Source organism: Condylura cristata, unplaced genomic scaffold (assembly GCF_000260355.1).
Source record: "Condylura cristata isolate star-nosed mole 26May11 unplaced genomic scaffold, ConCri1.0 scaffold00015, whole genome shotgun sequence".
Lineage (NCBI taxonomy): Eukaryota > Metazoa > Chordata > Mammalia > Eulipotyphla > Talpidae > Condylura > Condylura cristata.
In genome coordinates, this window is record NW_004567116.1 from 25,727,208 (window position 1) to 25,751,159 (window position 23,952).

The 23,952-nt window shown below is 44.4% G+C and overlaps 1 protein-coding gene across 2 annotated transcripts in view; it reads right to left on the reverse strand.

Annotated features, from left to right (window-relative positions):
* Positions 1–23,952, reverse strand: part of NAV2 (neuron navigator 2) — a 358,500-nt gene that overhangs the window by 228,669 nt on the left and 105,879 nt on the right. For both annotated transcript variants that reach the window (XM_004682985.2, XM_012725369.1), the window contains exons 2-3: positions 17,804–17,921; positions 5,851–5,903 (exon numbers count right to left, since the gene is read on the reverse strand). In XM_004682985.2, the coding sequence (XP_004683042.1) occupies positions 5,851–5,903; positions 17,804–17,921 (171 nt within the window). The remainder of the gene's footprint in view (positions 1–5,850; positions 5,904–17,803; positions 17,922–23,952) is intronic.

The window sequence follows — 23,952 nt, forward strand, 5'->3', positions numbered from 1 at the left end:
GAGGTGTTATCCCAACATTCTCTGGGGGCAAAAGTGGAAGGCTAAAGGTGAAGGGCATTATCCAAGGTCACAATGTCATCTAACAAATACTCCTCCAAAGGTGGAGTTAGTCATTCCTAGGGCATGTCTATTTCTTTAAAAATGCCCAGGTTCCCGGAAAACCGGTACTAGTAAGGAGCTCACATTCAGGGAGAGCTCTCTGGGCCCAGCACTGGTAAGCAATTCAAGGAGACCAACTCTGGAAAGCTGCCCTGCTACAGAAACTGACCCTGGACACCTAAGGGACCTGGGTCACCAGCGTCCAGACTTCAGAGGCTGCTCTGAGCACCCAGAGTCACAGGTGAAATGGAGACTGTGTCTGACATTTCATGGAGGAACTCTGGGACCACTAGACCCCTTCTGCTGAGAGGAAGGGCCCAGCAAAAAAACTGGAAGCTGATGCTGGCTCTAGTTCTAGGATTCACACACCGTGTTTTTTCAGAGCTGGCCTCTGAGAGGGGACTTGCAGGGCCTCTGTGACAGTGGGGAGTGAGAGAGGCAGGGGCCAGCAAGAGTCCGAGATTAACATGGCCCTGCCTGGGCATCTGTTCCTATTGGGAGCAGAAATTTGTTTTTATCACTTTAATAAATGGGGTTTTGCAATTTCCTGGGGGGCAGGGGGAGAGGTTCTGCTCATGGAATAGAAATTTGGAAGTTACCCACTTTCCTTCTCTAAGCCTAAGTACAATATCCCATTGTCCTGGGTTCCCAGATGCTGGTGTTTTCCACATGATCCCTAAAAGAACAAAGGAATGAGAGTCCCCAGCCTTCATGGAGCACCCCAAGTTCCAGCATGGCTGGGATATAGATTTAATGGCCTGGTGGCAGGATATGATGGTAGCTTAATCATGAAGTGCCTTCTGCTGTGCAAAAGTCTGAAGAGGGAGCAGAACTGTATCCTAAACTAAATTTGAAGTGTATGCAGCAGGGGCATGTGGGCCAGCCTCAGGATCTGTGTGTGCAATCCGGGGAGGAGAGGACCAGTTTGTCTCCCATGGCCAGGGCACCATGTCCCCAAACAGATGAAAGACTCCAAAGCAAATCATCATCGCAACTGCCACGCATGAAGTGCTGATCACCTGACAGGAGCAAGGGGATAATAAAGGTGACCTGCCTGAAGGTGAACAAAGAATATTTATTTGTAAAGCACTCAGAGGCAAATACTCTACAGGCATTAGTTATATGTTATTGTTGTAATCATTACTATTAGCCCTTAGTCATTAGTGATCACAAAAACATGAGGTCTGTGTTATTATCAATCCTCTTTATAGAACAGGAAAGAATAGCTTCAACAGGTTACATAATCAACTCAAGGCCACAGAGTAACAGAGAAGGAGCGCCTGCTTGAAATGTCTGGGGCCTAAGCCCAACCTGGACTTCCAGTCTTGAAACTCTAAGAGAAGATGGCAGGAGGAAGCTGGGAGGTCCCAGAGGACCCCAGGCCTGAGATCAGCCAGGGGAGGAAAATACAGGACATTCTGCTGAAAAGGCAGGCCTTGCTAACTTTGTACCTCCCCTAATTAACAACAGAAAGTCAAACTGCTTAAAATAAGAATGATTTAAAAAGAAAACCACCCCCTGTGGTGGCCATTGCGAGGCTCCAGAGTGAGCCAGTGTCTTGGAGTACAGTGAGTTCAAGTTCAAGGAGCAAAGCAGTGGCTGTCTCAGTGCCTCCTGGCTGGGCTCCAAGCTTTCAAACGAACACATAACTCTGCTGAACATACCATTGGAAAGCCAGAAAGATGCCCCTAGGTTGCTATGGCAATGCTAAACAGACAAAACATTTTAACCAGCTCTGACGCACACACACAATCTTATTTAAGGGGAGAAGGGTCGAGAGCAGGGCGTATTGTTTCTACAGCTCATCTCCATGGATCTGGCCCCAAAAGCATCTGGATGAGACCGAAACAGGGCAGATTCCTTAAACCAGAGCAGAGGGTGGGCTTGCTGGGGGACAGAGAAGGGACCACCAACATCTCTGCTTTTGGCCAAAGTCACACTGTCTTTCCAAAGGCCAAGCAAAGATTAAAACGTCTTCTCCCTGGAGTCAGCCCTCCACCATCCAACACCTGGTTGTGGGAGTGTCACGCTGGTCCACAGCAGAATTGAGGGTGACATGCACTCTGGGTGTTGACGCGCCTGTAAAGCTTACAAGATTGTGCTGGCGCATTTAGTGCTGATAGTAAAAATATTGACCACTGTAACCCAACAGCTTCCACATCCCATGGTTGAACTTGAGTCCACAGAGCTGACGAGCATGAGTAAGTATTTTCCTTCAGTAAACTTTGCTCAATGCTCCCCGATGGGCATTGCTCCCTGGTCAGTGACGATAAATGAAGATTTGTCCCTGCTCTGAAACCACTGAGCATATTGACTCTTCTGACTCTGTGCTCATCCCTACCTCACTCTTCATCTCAGACATACAGAACAAAGGGTTGTAGCTGCGGAGAGGCTAGAAGAGTCTCACCAGACCCAGCTATGACACTTCAGTGCATGCAATAAACAAATGCTGTAAAACCCTCCTCTGCAGGATTTAAGAGAACGGCAGGTAAACTAAATTTCCAGTGATGGGACTCTTCCACCTGTCTTTCCCTTGGGGTGAACCTCTTGTTTTTCAAGACTCACCCCTTGCACAGTCTTCTTAAATTTCCCCTCACCCCCAGGATGAAAGGGATCCCTAAGTGAGCAGATGTCTGTTGAAAAAGAGGCACAACTTTATTATTCTGACTGTGCCCTGGTCTCCTTCAGTCCAATCATCAGGGGGTTCCTTGAGACACAGGGAACACACATTGTTCACCTGGATTCACCTGGCCTACCATAGTGCCTGGTATTCACTGGCACTCTGAATGTTTGCTCATTGACAGACTAAAGTGATGCAATGCTTTGCCCTCATTTGTGCCTGATGTCCATGGAAGTCTCCAGTCTTTATTCTCCAGGTATATGTTTTCACTTCCCCATCTGTAGGGAGAGAAAGTGGGGGAGGGAGCAGGACTTGAAGCCCAGCTGGAAGTTGGGGGTTAGAGTGGAGAATGGAGCTGCCCAGCAACCTAGTGGACCAGAAGGAGAGTAAGTGCGGGGTGAAGGCAAGAGGTGTGCTCTCTCCCATGGCACATCTCTCCTCCTGCCTACAGCAGCAAAACCCACTTTTTCTACCCACTCCTTAGATGACAAAATAAATTTGCCCCTTGAAAACTGAAAAAGTAGGCCCCCTTGGTGGTGCAAGGAGTTAATTCTCAGTACTATGAAGCTATGGGCAGCCACTGCAGCATGAGCTGGAGCCCTGGCCCTGGAGGTGACCCACATGGTGCAGCAGACCTCTCCTGTGTCATCTGCTGCTCCCCTCATCAGTGTCTTTCTGTCTATCTGCCTGTTCTGCTCCCCACTCTGTCTCTGGTGAATCTTCTCACTTGCCCTGTTAATCCCCCACCCCATACCTCTGGCCTACATCCCAGCTCTTGTATGCACAAATAAATAAATCTTAAAAAATAATTTTAAAAAGAAAACTGAAAAAGCACCCATTCCACTCCTGCCCTGAGACAAAATTGATTTTCTTTGACACCATTAAAGACCCAGGAAGATGCTGTTTCCTCAGGGAATGAGCATGCTAACTCTGTCCTGATTATTTTTAATGGAATCACAGATACCCTCCCATCATGTACATATCCCAAGTTCTCATCTCCTTGTATGCCATCTTCCTTGGCCACTGATACTTTTTATACCTTCTTTCCCTCTCATACTTAAATAAGAAAGGATTAGCAAACAATAACACCAGATCTTCATCACTGTCCACCTTAACAGAAGCCTACTTGGGAGGTTAACCTTCTAGAATTCTATCAAGGGTGGTTCACCTGCTATACCATAGTCTCAAATTACACTTCCCATAAGTAAAAAAGCTTTGCCATTTGTATCCTACAAGTATATACTAGTGTCTCAGTTAGTCATACCACCACCCATGCTTGGCTGGCATAAGCGCTTTCTGGATGGGTGCCCCGGAGCATCCTATCCTGTCAGAGGGATGTGTCATTGTTTTATGATGTACGGGAAGGGACAATGGATGACTATGGTGGAGATTCTCACATTGTCCTGGACTCACAGCCTGTGTGCTGAACTGTTCTCTGCTGTGTTTACCACAAGATCATGTCTGCCTCTACCCCCAGTCTGGAATTAATTATCACAGACAGAGAATTTTATGTTCCTGTTTTCCAAGAACAACAACAAAAAATAAAAGTCATGAAAAAAAAAAAAAAGAGGACTTCCGTAATTGAGTTATGGTTAGACCACAAAACTGCATTGGGGCTACAGTAGTATTTATAAATAAATTTGCACATAGAAGTAAATTTACACAGAAAAAAAAATCATGGTAGTGGCATTCTATGTTTGAAAGTGGACTTCAACAATACATAACATCTCCAAAAGAAGGAGCAGAAAAGACAAATGCACTGACTAAAATACAGAGTTCACTACCTTTCAAAGTCTTTTCTACACATGCATTATAATGAACTGGGACAAATACCTGGACAGCTATGCCAGCAGGCAAAACTCCATCGCTTTCATGTGAAGATATGACTGCATGTGTAAAATGCTTGCACTAAAATTAAGTCTTCTATCTTCCAAATTTTCTCAATTATTAATACACTAGACAGCTGCTGTAGCCTTAGCAAAAAATAGCAGCCAAGCTTTCCAGCCTGGAAATGTCTGCGTGGGGCTTTCCTATGTAAGAAGCAGTTCTCTCTAGATCAAATAGAAAGAAACCAAATCTCCAGGGAACAACAAAAAAGGAGAAATCAGTCTTAGAATCTAAACCGAAACTGTTTCTCTCCCAGCGCACACATGTACACACATCTCTTGTTATCATAAAAAACACTTTTTATCCAATGGAAAAAATTTAACTGATAAATTCATTCGGATCACAAGCAATTCAGACAATTAAATAGTAAACCCAAGGAATTCCAATCACTTTGACATATTCTGAGTGAGACTGTCAAATCATGCCTATGCAAAGGCTGTGCAATGGGGTTAGAAAAACAAATTACATCTTTCTTTAGTGTTCTAGAAGCAAATTAATGTCCAGCAAAAACTGCTGGTCTTGAGTTTCCACCTTCATGTTTTAAACAGTGTCATTTTAACAAGCTGCTCATATACATTCCTTGGTAAATATTCATGTTTGAAAAGCATGTTGAAGGGAAAAATTAAGAACTCAGAGAAAGAGCACACCAACTTCACGGTTTCTGAATTAGTAGTGATCAAGAATTTGAATTCAAAGATTATGTGCCAGATATTCAAGAACAGACTTTAGAAGATTAAGTTGGTTTCTTTTTTAAAGAAGGGGTCATAACAGAGCATCAGCACATCACATCAGAGAAAGTATTACTCATCCAGGTTAAACTAATAATGGTCCGGTGTCGTGGCACGCGCGACATCTTTGGTCATAGTTCTGATTTCACACCATTGCAACCATTCAGGCAGCCAGACCACAGGTCCGATTTCTGACGCACTGTGAGTCTCTGAGGAAGCCAAGCAAGTCATAACAATCCAAGTTCTAAACAAGCATATGTTTATACCAGTTCTGCAAAATTTGTTTCTAAAAGCAAGGGTCATACTTCACTTTTGCTGTCTACAATCTATGTAAAAATCACAGCCATTTTTCTGTAAATGCCAACAAATGTCAGAGAAGCAGAACAACAGCTACTTAGAAATGGCTGTTAGTTTATTAATATAATCCCCTAGAGGAAGCCTCTGGTGTGAATGTTTTCATGATGGTCAAAATCATTTAGGGGCAGTACTTACTAACAAAACCCACGCACCACTTACCATTTGTGATCTGTTCTTTGGACAGCCATTGATGTCTTCAATCTTTTCATTTGCTGAAAAAGGAAACACAAATCAGAAAAATAATCACCACAAACACTTTGAAAAGCCATGTACAGGCCCCTTGAAGCCACCCAAGTCCTGAGATCCGTACTTGGTTATGTCCAACCAAAGCAGGCATGTGAAATTCTGAGCCGCATCTAGCAAGCTTCAGCATTTACTCATCGAGCGTCCTCCTGGGACAGCTGGGACAAGGTCACTGTCATCTAAAGTAGAGACAACTGCATGACACAGTGCTGGAGTGATGAGGCAGCGTGGAAATGTCTGGAGACTGGGAAACAGGCTGAGCCGTAATTACGCCTTGGACTCTTGGGAAGGCCAAGCACAGCCTCCCCACACGTGTGGGGCTGACAGTTCAAGGTGGGCCAACCCAGCTACTGCTTGCTCAGGACAAAGCCACAGATGATATCATCCCACTGCATCTTCAGGCAGAACAACTAGTATCACTTTTGTTTGTCCTAATCAATTCCCCGAGTGGTGGCAAGTGGGTACACTAGAAGGATCAGACTGAAAAGTGGTTTGTAGGCTGCACAGTAATCCTATTAAAATGTGGAGCATAAGTTCCGAGTCATCGTAGCTACTTCAGAGAAATGGAGACAGAGATAGAAAGAGGTTGTAATGAATTAATTGGGACTCAAGCAACCAATACACAAAGGAACAAAGAGCCAGCTTCTCATGGCAAATGCATTTCTTCCTAAGGGTGGAGGAATCCATGCAAGACACAGACCAGGATGTCAACAGAGGGGCCAAGCTTGCCACTGAAGCAGCACAAGAAAGGCAGTATGTGTAATGACTTGCCATTTGCTTTGAAGGCAAAAATAACCCAGTTGGAATGCCAACTCAACAGCTTCTGAGCTGTGTGATCATAACCATATCGCTCAACCTCTCTGGCCATGCTTCCTTAGCTCTATGTGGAGCAAACGTTACCTATGTAGCACTGGCAAGGCACAGGCAGGTGGTCTATGACCTGGGCAGACAGGTAAAGGAAGTCCTGGAGCTCTTGGTGGCTTTTTCAGGGTTTTCACGATCTCGCTACACCATTTTTAGAGGCAGGTGCAGGGCAGGCAGAGGGCCTGGGGGGCTGGCAGGACTCCTAGCCCCTAACCCCCGTGAATCATTATTCTTTCTGGGCTCTCCGATAGTCTCTGGTGGGTTCTCTGCTGGTGTCGCCAGATCTCTGCCTCATGGATCTCTGCCCTTATAGGCTCAGCCTCCAGGCTCATGTGTGCCCAATCACACACACCCCACCATACTCCGGGTGCCCCCAACAGGCCCACGTGTAAGACCACAGGTGTCGATCATTGACATTAATGCAGCAAGACATGAAAATCCCGATCACCTCCAATTACCCTACAACCTACTTCACTGGAAGAGTAGTGAGACTAGAGTATATCTTCCAGTAAAATGTTTATTCATTCAGTGCCCAAAATACAGTGAGTATCCTAAAAATGGTAATAAACATTATTAGTCCAATAGTATATATCATCACCTATATTACATATACTAATAAAAACTTTTGCTATGTCCATTTGAGTTAATCCCAGAAACTAGGACTCCACAGAAAAAAATTAAGGATTTGCCTCCTCCGCTAAGTCTTTGTTTATTGTTATTAAAGATTTATCTTATTTATTATGCATTGAAGAGCTGGGATGTAGTCCAGAGGTATGTGTGTGGTGGGGGGAGGAGAGATGAGAGGATCTATCAGAAATAGATTGAGGAGCAGAACAGGAGGATTGACGGCAACATACTGCAGAGGGGAGCAGCGGGTGAGACAGGAGAGGTCTGCTGCACCATGTGGGTCACCTCCCTGGCCGGGGATCGACTTGTGCCACCGTGGCTGCGGGCAACCCATTAGTGCTGTAACTTAACCCTTAGTGCCACCAGAGAGACTCACCTCTGCTAAGTCTTAATAAGTTTTCCCCCACAAATTCAAGCCCCTAGCCCCACACCTCACCCCTAAAAGGATAAGGCCTTTGTTTCCTCAGCACCCTGAACCTTTCTCCAGTTTGCTCATAATCACCTAATGTCTGATTCCTTTTCTTGACTTCCCCGGAAGTACTATGAGAGTTAGGCATGCTTGGAGATTTTGATTTCTACATTTGTATCCACAGGGGTTAGTGAGAGGCTTCAAAACTGAATTCCAAATATATGTATGTATGTGTGTGAGTATATACATCACATTATATGAGTGTGTGTGTGTGTGTGTGTGTGTATCACATAAAATCACACCAGATTTTAATGACTCTGATGGTTCCATGAAAAGACATTTAAAACTTCCTGAAATGAAAAACAGAATAAAAACGCCTCAGGTCTCTAAAATTTAAGAACACCTGAACCCTAAATATAGCTTACTATTCCCTCACTGGGCTAAGTTTTTCTCCAATGATTCTACCTTGAGAGAGAAGCGAATAATAAGAAAGGTAGCTAGTGGCAGGAAATTGTTTTAACAGTATCTTTACTGTGAGACAGCCTGGTTAGTATACATCAGCCTATTCTACATCTTTAGAATTTGCCAAAAGTAACAGAAATTCAGACTTACGGCCCACCTGGGAAGATGAGAGATCAAATTGAGTTTTCTAGGCTCTTAACACTGAGAAAGGTATTTCAAGGAAGTGTCTTCCACCTGCTTTCCCTAGTCCTAAAAGAGGTGCCATAAAGCATTTAAAACATATATAAAAGACAGATGTCTCATTCCTTGGACATTTGTTCTGAGGTTCACCAGAAAATGCCATTAGCCAGAGTGTATGACCAGCATGTAAACTCCTTAAGAACAAGTAGTTTTATCTCCCTTCTTTCCTACTCTTATGCCAGAAATGTAGGACAGTGCCTGACACATACTAGTCACTCGATGAATGTTTGTTGAGTGGAGCTCAGAAATGAGAATCTTGATCATTTGAATGAATCAGGGTTTTACTGCCTATTTGAGGGAGCTACCCTTTCACTTGTAAATAGAGATGTGCCTGCCTAAATTGAGGGAAAAAACAAATCCTTAACAAATGTTACTTTTTCATACATGTAAAATTAAGGCAGGCATGCACTCTGACCTTCGATTTTAATATGCAATACTGGAAAATAAGTATATTACCTTTGAAAATTAAGGTCACTCAAGGGGGCCTCCCTGGTGGCATAGGCACTAAAGTCTCAGCACTATCAAGCTATCACCAGTCATCGCTGTATGAGTTCGATCCCCGGCCCCAGAAGTAACCCACATGGCACAGCAGACCTCTCCTGACCCTCCTGCTGCTCCCCTCAGCAATATATTTCAGTCAGTCTACCTGTTCTGCCATCTGCTCTGTCTCTGGTGAGTCTCTCACCTCCTGCACCTCTGGCCTGCACCCCAGTGGTTCTTGTGTGCATAAATAAATATTTTTTTAAAAAAGAGAAAACCAAGATCACTCAAGATGTCTTCCAACTGGATACGCATGATGGCCAATGTCATAAGTCACTGGATTCTGATGAACACCCAGTTCAGTATTAGGTCACTAGTGCTCATTAAAATGAAGGATGGATCACTGTGATCCTAAGAAATCATTTAATTTGATTAATTTGATTTCATTCTTTATATACTATCTGGCTAAACAAAACCAAAGGGCTTGTTCTAATTACTCCTCTAATTCCTTTCAAGGTCTACACCTAAAACACAGTTAGGTGCTCCTTGAGTTCAGTTATCACAGCTCCGATAGTCCCAATGCTGACAATTCTTAACATTCAAAATAAATCAGTGGGATGGCATCTAGAATATAGGGGAAAGAGATACATCAAGTGATTAAGCCCAAACTCAAAGTACATACTTGATAAAAATGCAAACCAAGTTTTGGATCTTCTATTCTTCAATTTTATGTAAGTTAAATGTTTTGCCTTCGCTTAAATCCTCAAGAATTTCATGGCTGTCATAAATACTTAGAGTAACAATAGCAGCTATGATTCTGCTGGTAAAAAGGAAGAACTTGGCTTTCAGAGCTGAATTTATTAACTTGGGGTAAGGGAGTCTTTGGCTACAGCCCCAAAGCAGATAACCAAAGATGCAAAGGCACTTGTCCCCCAAGTCCTCAACTCTGATTAAAATTGGCATTAGCAAGTGCCAATGATAAATTATTTATTCTACATATTCTTAGCTCACAAATGCAGTAACACACGGTGACAAGTTAGTAATTGGAAAGCATCAGTGTACTTTTTTTAAATCAGAAGAGTGGCATCAAGCTCATTACTTTTAAAACACCTCCTCTAAAGGCTTCGGAGTATTTCAACAGCTTCCTACCTTTGTAGGGACTCTGTACCTGTGAATAAGGCAGCAGCAATTCAGCCAATGGGAAGAGAGAGAAGCAGGCTGCCTAGAAATGCAATGATGGACCCAAGGTCATGAAAAGGTAATGGTCATCAAGGAAAAAAGGTAGTTGTGTTCAGAGGTAGCTGAACTGGTGGTTTAAATACACACACACACACACACACACACACACACTAAGTAGAAGGGCAAAGGACAGGGTCTAAGTAGCCTACGCTGACATGATTCAGGAAAAAAAATAGGTTCCTATGTACAGAGAAAGGGGAGGGAGAGAGTCAGAAGGACAGTGAAATGGGTGAAGATCTGTAGGGACTCTGAAGTATTCCTGTAAGTTTGACTTTTCTGCAAGTTTGAAGTTTTTCAAAATAAGATGTTCAAAAGAAAAGAGCACGCCTAATGAAGACCTATCAAGATTGGCAGGTGAGAAGCTTGCTCTTTTGAAGGGGAAACTTCTTTCTAGACAGGAAGGACTGCAGTGAGATCCAGCCCAACATAGTTGGTGAGATTTTTGTGGGGGGTGCGAAGGTGGGGATCAGGGAAAGATTCTGCAAAGAATATACTTAGAAGCAGAAGTTTCAGATTTGGAACTAGCTAGGTGGAAAGGGTATTCCTGGTCAAGAAAATACTGTGCAGAGGGGTCAGAGGGTCTAGAGCTAGAGGGTCAGTGAGGCAAAATCAGGCAGTGTGACCAGGTATTGGGCAGTGAACTCAAAGTTTTATCCTCAGTCAAAGGCCAGTGGTTGCGGAGTTGATTTTCAGGATGGGGAGTGACAGACCTGATGAGAAGTATGGCTGGAAGGGAAACACTAATACTGCTTGTGAGTCTTCTATATACGGGCCCTCCCTGATGGCACAGAGGGTTAAAGCACAGCACTAAGAAGCTAAAGCCACTTCCGCATGAGTTTGATCCCCGCCTGCCCCAGAGGTGACCCACATGGCACAGCAGACCTCTCCTGATCCTCCCGCTGCTCCCCTCAGCAGTGTACTTCATCAGTTGGCCTGTTCTGCTCCCCACTCTGTCTCTGGTAAAGCCTCTCACTGCTCCTGCACCTCTGGCCTGTACCCCAGTTTTGTATGCATAAATAAATAAATCTTTAAAAAATTAGCTGCTATCAACTCTTTTCACCTTTAACTGGGAATATTTTCCTCATGTTCACCAATCTTTTGTTCATCCTGTTTCCCTCCTCCTCACTCTCCTCTACCCGCCCTTCACTTCCTATCTCTCCTTCCCTCACTCCAACCCTCTGGCATCTCCCCTGAGTGACAGCCATGCAAGCAGGAAGGGGGAGGCCTGTCTTTCTCTCTTGATTCATGCTGCGTATTCTGGCCTCATAAACCTTTCTAAATAACTCATGGAGATGGCACTGTGGTGAACTGGAAAGTGACTGTTAGCTTTGGGCTGCTCATGACTCAAGAAGATAATCACACGAATAAGAGGTTGAGCACACAGGCGCAAACCCCAACCCCTAGACGCAGGACCATGAAAGGCAGCAAAAGAGTCATTTTCTGTTTAGGGGGCAGAAAGGAAACTTGGAAAAGGAGGATCCCCAAATTAAACCACTGTCTAGGAAGGCTAGCGTGCAGGACAGCTAAATTCAGTGGATCCTAGGAGGCCCAGGACATCCTAGGATCCACTAGAAGACTCACAAGCAGTATTAATGTTTCCCTTCCAGCCATACTTCTCATCAGGTCTGTCACTCCCCATCCTGAAAATCAACTCCGCAACCACTGGCCTTTGACTGAGGATAAAACTTTGAGTTCACTGCCCAATACCTGGTCACACTGCCTGATTTTGCCTCACTGACCCTCTAGCTCTAGACCCTCTGACCCCTCTGCACAGTATTTTCTTGACCAGGAATACCCTTTCCACCTAGCTAGTTCCAAATCTGAAACCTCTGCTTCTAAGTATATTCTTTGCGGAATCTTTCCCTGATCCCCACCTTCGCACCCCCCACAAAAATCTCACCAACTATGTTGGGCTGGATCTCACTGCAGTCCTTCCTGTCTAGAAAGAAGTTTCCCCTTCAAAAGAGCAAGCTTCTCACCTGCCAATCTTGATAGGTCTTCATTAGGCGTGCTCTTTTCTTTTGAACATCTTATTTTGAAAAACTTCAAACTTACAGAAAAGTCAAACTTACAGGAATACTTCAGAGTCCCCACAGATCTTCACCCATTTCACTGTCCTTCTGACTCTCCCTCCCCTTTCTCTGTACATAGGAACCTGTTTTTTTCCCTGAATCATGTCAGCGTAGGCTACTTAGACGCTGTCCTTTGCCCTTCTACTTAGTGTGTCTAGCCAAAGAACAAAGAAATTATGGGATGGCATAATAGTAAAATTCAGAAAATTTAACACTGACATAGTCCCAAAATCTCAAGTTGTCAACTGACTCAGAAGTGTCTTTTTTTATTTCCCCAAATGGGACCTACTCAGGATCATGCAGTGCAGTTACTGGTCATGTCTCCTTTATTCTAGATTACATCTCCCAATTTAATCTTTCATGGCTCTGGCACTTTTGAATATAGCTCAGTTATTTCTTTCCCCAACAAAACAGCCCATCATTTTGGTTTATTTAGGATTCCTCATTAGTTTTGGTTTTTCATCCCTGCCTGGGATCCTAGATGATACTATGTTTTTAGGGATATCACATCAAGGATCTGGCTTCTCTCCCACAGAGCTGTTATATGTTCCCCTTGCAACTAACAAGCAGTGGAGAGACATTCTAAGGCTGTGCAAGCAGCCTATTTCTTATCAAACTTTTTCCTCTGGATTTAGCATCTGTTGCTGGTTCTTGCCTTTACTAATCTCTACAACAATGGTGACAAGTCTCTCCATGTTGATGAGTCAAGAGTCTCCTATCTAGCTGTTTTCTCTTCTCTTCCCATTGATTTATCGTTCAGTGTAGACTGCAGAGCCCTATTTATTCCATGGTTATCATCTACAGCCACTGGCAATTATTTTGATACTCTCCTCTCAAATTAGATTATTCTTTGCAGCCCTAGAGGGCAGAACTTGCAATTATAGGGACAAACTCCCAAGAGGAACAGATTTCAACCTAATGGAAGAAAAGCTGCAAAAAGATACCATTCTCAGCCTTCCCTGGTGGTGCAGCGGGTTAAGCACAGCACTAAGAAGCTAAAGCCGCTTCAACATGAGTTCAATCCCCACCCCAGAGCTGACCCACATGGCATGGCAGACCTCTCTTATCTGCCCACTGCTCCCCTTGACAATGTGCTTTGTCGATCTGCCTGTTCTGCTCCCTACTCTGTCTCTGGTGAATCCTCTCACCACTCCTGCACCTCTAGCCTGTACCCCAGTTCTGTATGCATAAATAAATAAATCTTTTTTAAAAAGGATGCAATTCGGCCCTCCCTGGTGGCGCAGCGGGTTAAAGCATTGCACTAAGAAGCTAAAGCCACTTCTGCATGAAGTTCGATTCCCGTCTGCCCTGGAGGTGACCACATGGCGTGGCAGACCTCTCCTGACCTGCCCGCTGCTCCCCTCAGCAGTGTACTTCGTTGATCTGCCTGTTCTGCTCACCACTCTGTCTCTGGTGAAGCCTCTCGCAGCCCCTGAGCCTCTGGCCGGTACCCCAGTTCTGTATGCACAAATAAATAAATCTAAAAAAAAAACAAAAAAAAAAAAAAAAAAACAGATGCAATTCTTGATAATTAAGACTCTACTTCAGTCAGTAGGGAACTGTCCATCATGGGAAGTATTTACTAGTCCTTTAACCACTTGTCAGAGAAGCAACTCATGCCTCAGCTTGGGGCTATCAAAAGCCCCTTACAAATCTTAGAGTTGAGACCTGCAGCAGAATCCTGGAAAGGGGGAGGGAGTGCTGCACAGTTTAGAGGAATGTTCAGAAGAAAACTAAACTCTGAGAAGAGGAAACATGCAGGCCACCTGTTGGGAACCATCCAACCCAGGCCTGCAGAAGCAGGAGCTGCACTGAATAAAATTCTTAATCCTAATCCTCTTAAATTTCTTGAGCATCACTGCATGCCAAAAACCATGCAAAATCCTATGAGCCAAAAAAAGAATATGAATCAGACCCAGGCCTAGAAAAGCCCCAGACTCATGAGATCATCCTGTAAGTTGATAGAGGAGGGTCTCCCAGCTATCTGGAGGATTAGAAAAAGTGTCAGAGAAAGAAACTGACTTCTCAAGAATGAGTGGCAGCTCACCAATCAGACAACAACCACTAGAATTCTGTCCAGCAGAAGAGAGAATCACCAAGTCCACAATTCTGTGAATACACACACACACACACACACGTACACACAGTATATTTATAGATTAATTATATGCAGAGAGAAAGATATACACATGTATATTAAATGCATGTATACTGACAAATATACTTTCTATACTTACAAATAGACTTTGTATGTGTTTTTCTAATGGGTGCATGTGTGGGCAGAAGCAAGGACACTGAATGTAAAGAACACAGTGGGTGAGTATTTTAGAATCCTGGTCAGAATATGCTGCTCCTCGTCCCTTACCAACAGATCTGTGTTCACAAGAAGTTGTAAGAAAAAATGCTCTGAACTGGCTGTAAGTCACGCAGGAGACTCCTACATCTAGCTGCCTTCTCAGCTCCTCATCTTCTGGATCTTCACCCTCCAGACCCTGAGCTGAGGGTACACAGCATCATAGCCAGAGACAGAGGCCCATGTGCTGACACTGGGCATTACTTAGGTGTCCTGGCCAGAGCAATTCTCTCTTGGATGGCTGAAGGGACATCTGGTTACTGGTACTCACTGGAGCCTCTGAAGTCAGTCCAGTAGTGCAGGCCCAGAGAGGTCACTGACTAGGGAGATTTAATTCATTTGAAGAGATGAATCATTCTTCTGAACAATGATAAAAAACTGCCGGCTTGTATCTCCTGTACTATGCTGAGTGAATCCATGAACACATGCTATATTACTCACCTATTCTGAGGCTGTGTCAGACATAATTAATCTACCCACAGTGCTCTCTAACACTGACACCAAAGCGTCATCGTCCCCAGACTGGTTTCTAGGCAGACTTCTTCTAGGCAGTGGTTACCAAGTGCTGTGAAGGGCCACCTCACAGTTTCTAAACATAGTTCATATTTGATTCTCACCTTACATTTTGCATTTCTTAAGACTGTCATAAGATCAGACAAAACAGGTGTGGTCCTACCAATGTTAAAGAAGGGGCAAGAGAGCCAGGGGTTGAAGGTTCTTCTAAGGTCCCACAGTTGGAAGGGGATGGTGCTGAGATGATGGGAAGACCTCACTACCGTCCTTTCCCACTTTCGCTTTTGCTCCCTGTGTTGAAAGCTGAGGAGATACCTGGTCAAAACATTCTGTCTGTCACAAGAGTCAACCAGAGTTGGTGAGTGATGAGATGCAACTGATGATATGGAGCTCAAAACCCAGCTCAAGTGCAAGTCACCCCTTTCAGGAAGACCTTATCAAAAGCTACTCCTTCTTCCAAGGTTATGAGTTTTGCACATTTATCTCTTTATTTCTAATAAGGAGCACGATGTTGTCATACGTAAAATGTTCAATAAATGGTTACTGAATTGAAGGGAGGCAGATTTCTGGGTGTACAGTGAGTGTATGGTACAGTAGCAAGGCGAAAAAATAGATTCATCCAGGTTTTATTCCCTTGTATGATCCTAGGATGCTGAGACACAACAGACCTCAATTTCCACATCCATAAAATGGGGAGAATACCATCTGTTTCATGAGGATATTAATTAAATTAAATGAGACAAAATTTAAAAGTTTGTAAGAGTTTCATGCCTTTTGCACCAACATGGATGGAGTTGGAAGGGATCATGCTTAGTGAGATAAGCCAGAAAGAAAAGAAAATACTGGATGGTTTCACTCATAGCGGGAGTATAAAGGAACAGGGGGAAAAATAATAATATGAACAACTATATTCCAGAGACATTTGACGGGGGTGGAGTGGGGAATGAGATAAAAAAAATGGTGGGGGAGGGGAGAGTGCACCCATCACAGGTGAACTGGTGATGGGAAGTCTACGGGGATTACAACTGAGATGGAAAATGTACAAAATGATGTAAAAATTTTAAAAAGTCTGTAAGAGTTTGGTATGAGTGATGAAGAGAGGAAGAAGAGAAATGTGGCAGAGAAACTTCAAGGTGACTTCCAATTATCTTCCCACTTAAGTTCAAGCCCTTATACAGTCACTACCCCATACATCCCCCACCCCCAGAGTGAGTGAGGCAGGAGCTGATAGAATATGGCAAAGGTAGTGAGATGTCACTCCCATGGTAATGTCACTCCCGTGGTAATGTCACAATATAAAATACCATCTCACTATCAGACCTGCTCCAGCTTTCTCCCTTGACAACACTGAAGCAATCAACTACAGCTTCTACAATGGGAGACTCACATAGCAAAGAGCTACAGGAAGCCTCAGATCAATACCAAGAAATCGGGACTCACATTCTTTGAGCTGCAAAAAATCACTGAACTTGACCCCATCCCAGTCAAATCTTCAGAAGAGAACTCAACCCGGGTGAACACCTTGACTACAGCTTTGCCCCTGAGTAAGCTGTGCCTTGACTCCTAAGGCACATACACTATGAGAAGATATCTGTGTATTGCTTTAAGTCTCGATGTTTGTGACAATTCTTAATATGACAGCATAAAAACAAACACAGAGGGAAAGAAAACATTCATAAACCAGTCTTAGGAAAGCAAGGAAACATCTTTCTCGCTCAGTGGCAGGACAGTCCTAGTTTCAGCTGAGGTCAACTTGGCCATTTTCAGGTACAACCTCCAATGGTGGGAAGAGGTAAAGCAACTTCTCCCCCCTTGAAGGATAAGACACTTTTCCTCAGTAACACATGCCTGAGGGCTGCTCGCCTTCCCTAGGGCTCTTTCTTGGCCGGGAAGAGTCTGCCTCAAAGGCTGCCAGCAATAATAATCAGCCTAATGCCGTCTAATTGACCTCCCATCTTCTCAGTCTGCTCTGGGCTCTCAGGCAGAACCACTGAGATGCTTAAAACCCGAGGCAGAGTGGCACAGACCTCCAGCCACGTGCCTCCCCAGGTGAACCTTCTCCCACTTTGCAGCCAAGACATTAAAAATCCCCCCACAGCTGCTTCCCTCCCCCTCCTATTAAAACCAGAACCAAGCCTCTGTGGAGTGATCCTTTGATTTTTCAGACCCAATTAGAGTTGGCAGGATAAACCAGCCCCACGTTGTGAGTTTTTTTTTCTTCTTTTTTTTCTGAAATACTTCCAGAATAATTCACCGAAAAAGTACCATCAGAGGGAGGAAAGGAGAGCACCAGAACGACAGTCAGAGGCAAGAAAGGAGTTAGAGGGCCCCTCCCGGACCACCAGCATTTCCCTCCAGTCTTTCTTCATACAAAATCAAGATGAGATTGCTGTGTGGGTGACTTAATAGAAAAATCAGGCTGGCACCCACACTTCCTGAGCACAAAACAGTCAAATAAATTATAAACACGTGTGACAGGAACGCCACATTTTTCTTTTTAGAGATTTCAGTGTTCCCTCCTCCTTGTCTGACTGAATCCTTTGCTGGCTTCCTTTGTGGAAACCACTGCGGCAGGGGGTGGAGGGGGGCCCACACAAAATCTGCACTTACCCACGACCTGGATAATCTGGGCCAGGAGGACACCGTCCGTCACATCTTGCTGGAGATCCTTGATGAGACGTTTGTGGCCCGATTTGGCTAGATAATGATTGGCCCAGTCCGTGTAGATCTGCAAAAAAGAAAAGAGACAACTTTAGGAAGCCAGTCAGATCCCACCTCAGAAATCTGAGACAGCTGCTTGGGTCTGGGCAACAGCCAGTGTCCCACCGGGGAGCAGTCAGTCGGCAGGGGGGCGGCCAGTGTCATTAGCATGCAGAACACTGTGCCCAAGAGGCATTCAGCTCATCTGAGCTGGGCTTCCCCCTATTGAGAGATATGCCGCCAAGGCTCGGAAAAGCTAAAGAAAGCATCCAAACACCAGGGGCCTGAATGGGACAGGGGACACGGAACTAAACAGTCTGCCCCAAGGCTTTGAGAGGCTGCAGCTCTAAATGCAACAGCAGTCTCCCCGACCCCACTGCCACCACCCCCACCCCTTCCTATCTTTTCCTCTTTATTGAGAAAACGTATGGGGAGGTTACCACCCAACAGACATCTTCTAATGGGCCATTTCAGGGTAGGGAGGGCTATTGAGGCTGCCCAGTTCTCAGGAGCCAGGGTCCCTTGTATAGAAGCCAAGTGGGGAAACACAGAGCCCTTCAATTATACTTGTGTGAAGCAGTTTTTGATGGTCTCACCATCATCTCAAATTTAATTTAAAAACCCAGCATCATTTTCACTGTTGGGATTCTGTGAACTAAATCCCTGGCAAATGCAACACCTTTAAATACAGAATATGTGTGCACAGCACCCGGAAAGGTGGAGAATGGGTCACCCACACTCGGGAAAGCAGAGCCCCTGGGGACATGAGGGAGTCACTCAATCACCAGTTCGGAAGAATATCTAATTGCAACCAGGTCGACAAGCACAAGATAATTCACCTAAAAACTTCTTAACTGACATATGCCAATAAAAAATTATTTTTACTTCCTATCAATCTAGAGTTCTAAGTTCCTAGATGTATCAGTGCTTTTGTGGGGGGAACCAGGTAGGTCTGTGTAATTAGCTCTTTTTCTGCTAAAATGATATAAATGATTGTTCAAAAAATGCATGAATCCAAACATTTGCAGAAGTTTGAGCTTATAATGCCCTGAAAAGATACAAAGAGGAAGCCCCTGACCTGACCTTCAGCAGAACTTGGGAAGGGAGGTAAAGAGGTGGCAGAAAAGGAGCCTTCCTTTGGTGTCCACAGACAGACTTGCCTTAAATCGCAGCTGTCATGCTGCCAACTCTCCTCTGCCCTTTGACCTGGGTGTCCTCATTTACAAAGTAGGGATAATAATACTATGTCATCTGGCTATTATGAAGATGAAACACACTCCTGTACATGAAGGTCAGTGAAGCTGGCACTTGTAGGTGCTTGGTAAATAAAAATAATAATTAGAAATTTTACAACTGGCACTATTGAGTAAATCGTAACAAAACCAGCCACAGGCTCTACCCCGAATCTCCAGAACACGAAAGACTCTGGGACTCCCTTTCTCCTGTCCATGGCACAATTTCAAGAGTCTTAGAGCATTCCCCCTTCTGGGATTACAAAGTGAAGTTGTGTAACAAGGTGGTGCCCAGGAAAGGGGGAGTTTCCAGGTTCCCTGCCCCACGGAAAGGAAAGTGGAGCTGAGCAGCGAAGAAAAGAAGCTGGAGACAGACTGGAGAAAGAAGGAGGCAGGATGGAGAGCCAGAGGACAACTGCAGGAGCAGAGACACACAGAGAAACAGCACTTGCTTTTTGGCCCTGGGCTGGTTGAAACAGATGTGGATGAGAGACCAGAGGGGAGGTGAATAGTGACAGCTTTTATCTTGATTTTGATGTTGCTCTTTTCCTCCCAGACTTGTCTGGCCATTTCTGACTCTTTCCTATGGGTCCCAGCCAGTGCCTTTTGGGTAGACTTTTACCCACGAAGGGATGGGTGACTTGGGTGCTCAATTTAGAAACTACATTCTTTGCCTTTTCTGTATTACACACTAATCATATTAAAGTTTCTTTACACTACAAGTCTATAGTTTTGTCTTGATGCAGTGGATGGCAGAATCTGTTTCAGCAGGCAGGTTTCGGGGTTCTGGGGTGCCCCTCGGCCTGCCCTGTCACAGTAGATTGTAAAAGAACAGCAAGCCAGAAACCAGTCAGGCTGGTCAGTGAGTGAGGGCTTGCCTCCCTAACTAGGAGACACCCACAATGCTCTCTCAAACCCGGAGGGACCTTGTTGGCCCTGCTTCACGGACTGTGAAAACATGACAATGCTTACTATCACCTGCCTCAAGAACTAAGATGAGAAGGGGCCATGGACAAGGAATTCTGAGTGGAGGTGGTGGTGGTGTCGTCTCTGTCCCCTTTCTAAATGACAAAGGGAACGCTGAACAAGATGCATGGTCTCTAGAAACCAGCTTTCTAAGTGCATGATCCAGCAGGGACCAAGGCAAATCAAACTCTGTTTAAGGAGTGTAGACACACACACACACACACACACACACACACACACACACACTGTGGAGTTGCAGCGAGGCCATGTGTATATCTGATATTCCAGGGAGAACTTGTCAAGTTCTACAGTGTTCAGGATGACTCTGCCAAACAAGCAGCCCTGTCTACCCCAAGCTGCTTAAACAAGACTTCGTCTCGCAATTTTGATCAGCCTATCTGACACAGCCATTAACCTTCCCAGAACACAACTCCAAAATCACTGTTCCCCACTTTCCATGGAATGGAAGGCACACAAAAGCAACTGCAGGCAGTCTTACACTCTTTGCACTGGTACATAGAAAGTGCCAACTCTCACAAAGCAATTGCAGGCAGTCTTACACTCTTGCACTGGTACATAGAAAGTGCCAACTCTTTTGTAGAGACAGTGGTATGAATGAACCTTAGAGCAGGGTCTTGGGATCTGACCAAATCAAGTTGCCATTGACCTGTGCAAGTGAATTTCCATTAATTTTTCTGTAACTCAACTTTGTACTGCATAAAAAGGAAATTAAACCTTTGAACGTCTTACAAGGCAGAGGTTGGTAACCTGAGACCCAACCCCAACCCAGCTGACCCCTGTTTTTAATGCACAAATTTCTACTGAACATGGGCTCATCCATGTATTGTCTACGGGGCTCCCATCCAACCATGGCAGAGTTGAGTCGTTGTGAACGACACACACCTCCACTATTTACTATCCAGCTCTTTACAGCTCTTTAATCTGGCCAGTCTGTGATACAGAAACTGAATGAGATGTTGTGCCCATATATAGCAAGTCAGCAGTAGTAATAGTTACAAGTACTTTTAGAACTGGGCATGCCTCTCTTCCCTATCTCTCAATTTGTGAGATCCCATCTGCCTGAATCTTCCTCCACTGGGTGACCATTCAAGGATCACATTCAATGCCCACCTCCATCAAATCCACTTCCTAAATGCCTCCTGAGGGATTTGCTTTGGCTCCATAAGATGCTGATGCATGGACTGTAGAGCTCTTTTATATTAGTACCATCTTCTCATCCTCACTACCAGATTCTAGCAGAATCCATGTGTCACCTATTTCTGCAGCCAACTAGTGCCTTGCAGGGAGAGGACATACAGTAGGAGGTCAGCAAGTGGTAGCTGGGTTCAGGTGAACAGAGAGAAAAGGGGTAAATCCTTGGGGAACTGATTAGCCTTGAGACTTAAACAATCTAAGCTCTCAGTGAAGCTGTCAGCCGGAATCTTGAATTTCTTTATTGACTGAAAAACAGAAAGAGCAGGAATGACAAATCACTCCATAGCCCAAGCTCATTAATTAGGGCCCATCCAATAAGAATCTTAATTATTTATAGTTTCACCTCTCCTCTTCCATCCTAGGTCCCCAAATTCTTGAAAAGAACCATGGGAAGACAGCTAGATTTATTTTGAAAACAGTTTTCAAAGGTCATGCTAAGCACTGACAGTTTAGTCCCATCACCATCACTTCTTGCGGTAGCTCCTGCCAGGAAACCATTCTTCCAAGGGACGCCTTTGGAAAATGAGCTCACTATCAATCAAGGACTAACGTATGCTGGACGCCCTGTCTGTTTCCAGAATCCAGAAGGAATTTTGCCGAGCGTCTCCTGTCCTGAAGTTCTGACTGCTCTGCTGTCACCCTGGAGCCTACTAACCCTTGATCTGAGAACTTTCAACAGAAAAGGATAAGACAAAGGGAACCACCTTCTAGGAAAGAATAAAACATTCTACCTAGCCCCAACTCCAAATCACCAAGCCACTCTAGAGAATAAAACTCTAGGAAAAGGTTCTGGAATTGTTTCACACGAGTATTTAAGAAGGAATCTTTCTCACTCTGCTGAGTTTACCTCTCTCTCTACCCCCTCTAACCCAGTCTCCATGCTCCAGAGCGCTCTGTGCTGTCAAAGGCTTGAAGAGATAAAAGGGGAAGGAGGCAGCGACAGCTGAAATGTGAAGTCATTTTGATTCACTTTATTACCCCTGACAGAATTTCAAGGAGAGTGTCATTTGTTTGCTTATAACTCCACATCATTCCACATCATACCAGCTGAAATCAAAGAGGAAAAATTTTGACAGATCCATTGAAGTAAAAAAAAAAAAAAACACCTGATTATTAGTTGTAATAAGAAAACTGGTAATAATTGCATTGTGTTAAACCAACAGAGATAATAATGTTGTTGATACTGCACTTAGCACTCAAATGAAGCACTCAAAAAAAAAATAATAATCCAAACAGATGAAGGGATAAGCACACTTTGTGAGGAATCCAAGAACAATTCCATAAAACAATTGCAGTTAAACACAATTTTATGAAAATCAAAATGCATCATCTGTTAGGAAGGGCAAAGCCTGCAGAACACATCTGAATCCCCAGCATCTCACTGGGAACATGATCCCTCCCCCACAGAACACACACATTCTTATAACCCTCCACATAGCTCTTTAACTACTTGGGGTTAGGGTAAGAGAGGTCAGAATTGGCAGGGGGCTTCTCCCTCCCCCCACCCCCACTTGCACCTCTCTATCAGAGCACAATAGAACCTCTCTCATTACAGACCTCCCATGGTTAAGTCTGCGGCCTTGTCATATTCAAGTGAGTGAAATGGTACCCCAGTCCTCTATCTTGGAGAAAGAGGTAGAGCACAGAGAAGTCAATCTTTCAGCTCAGCACCATACAGCACAGCAGGGTATGCCCAAACACTGGCCCTGCTCTGATTTCTCAGGGGAAAAGGCCAATTTTGTCTAGAGTCCTCCAAGCTCATCAGAGCCCACCCTAGAGATGATGACTCTTCTTCCATCCCCATCTTCACAGGCCCCCAATGTGCTGCACAGATCAACACAGGTACAGGCGTAGATCTGGGTCAAAATCTGACCCTGCCTCCGACCACCCAAGTGGCCCTTGGCAAGTCATGTCCCTGAAAGCCTCTGTGTCCCTTACCTACACAGCTGTGACATATACAGTGTTATACTTTACAGGCTAAACAGAACATGTATGTCAGTGGTTAACACAGGGTCTGGCACATAGTATTAAATCAATGGTTGTCAGTAACATTCAAGTTCATAAACATCTGCTGTCTGTTTGGAGAAAGTAAGCTATTCTAGATTGCTGAGTCTACATTTCTGAGAACCGCATGTTATTACATAGTTGGGAATGATTCCCAAATAGATTTTCATGATCTTTAAGTTTTAAATTAACCAAATTTGTTTTTTCTTGATGACCCATGACACCACTATGAAAAACAATGTTTTGACCTGTTACTAGGATGCCCTTAGACCTACTGAGTTGCTAGACAGTCCTTAAGTGACTCTGGAGTACTTTAAATTTGGGTGTAAAGAGGAAGTACTGTTCCAACATGGATCTTTTCTTTTTTAGGTTTATTTTATTTATACATACAAGATCTAGGCTACAGGCCAGCAGTGCAATGGGTGAAAGGATTCACCAGAGACTGAGCGGGGAGCAGAGTAGGCAGATTGACTGAAATACACTGCTGAGGGGAGCAGTGGATGAGACAAGAGAGGCCTGCTGCACCTGCTCCTTGGCCAGGGATTGAACTCATGCTAAAGTGTCTGGCCACAGCTTGACAGCGCTGAGACTTAACCCCTGCACCATCAGGGAAGTCCTCCAGCGTGCATCTTGATGGGCTTC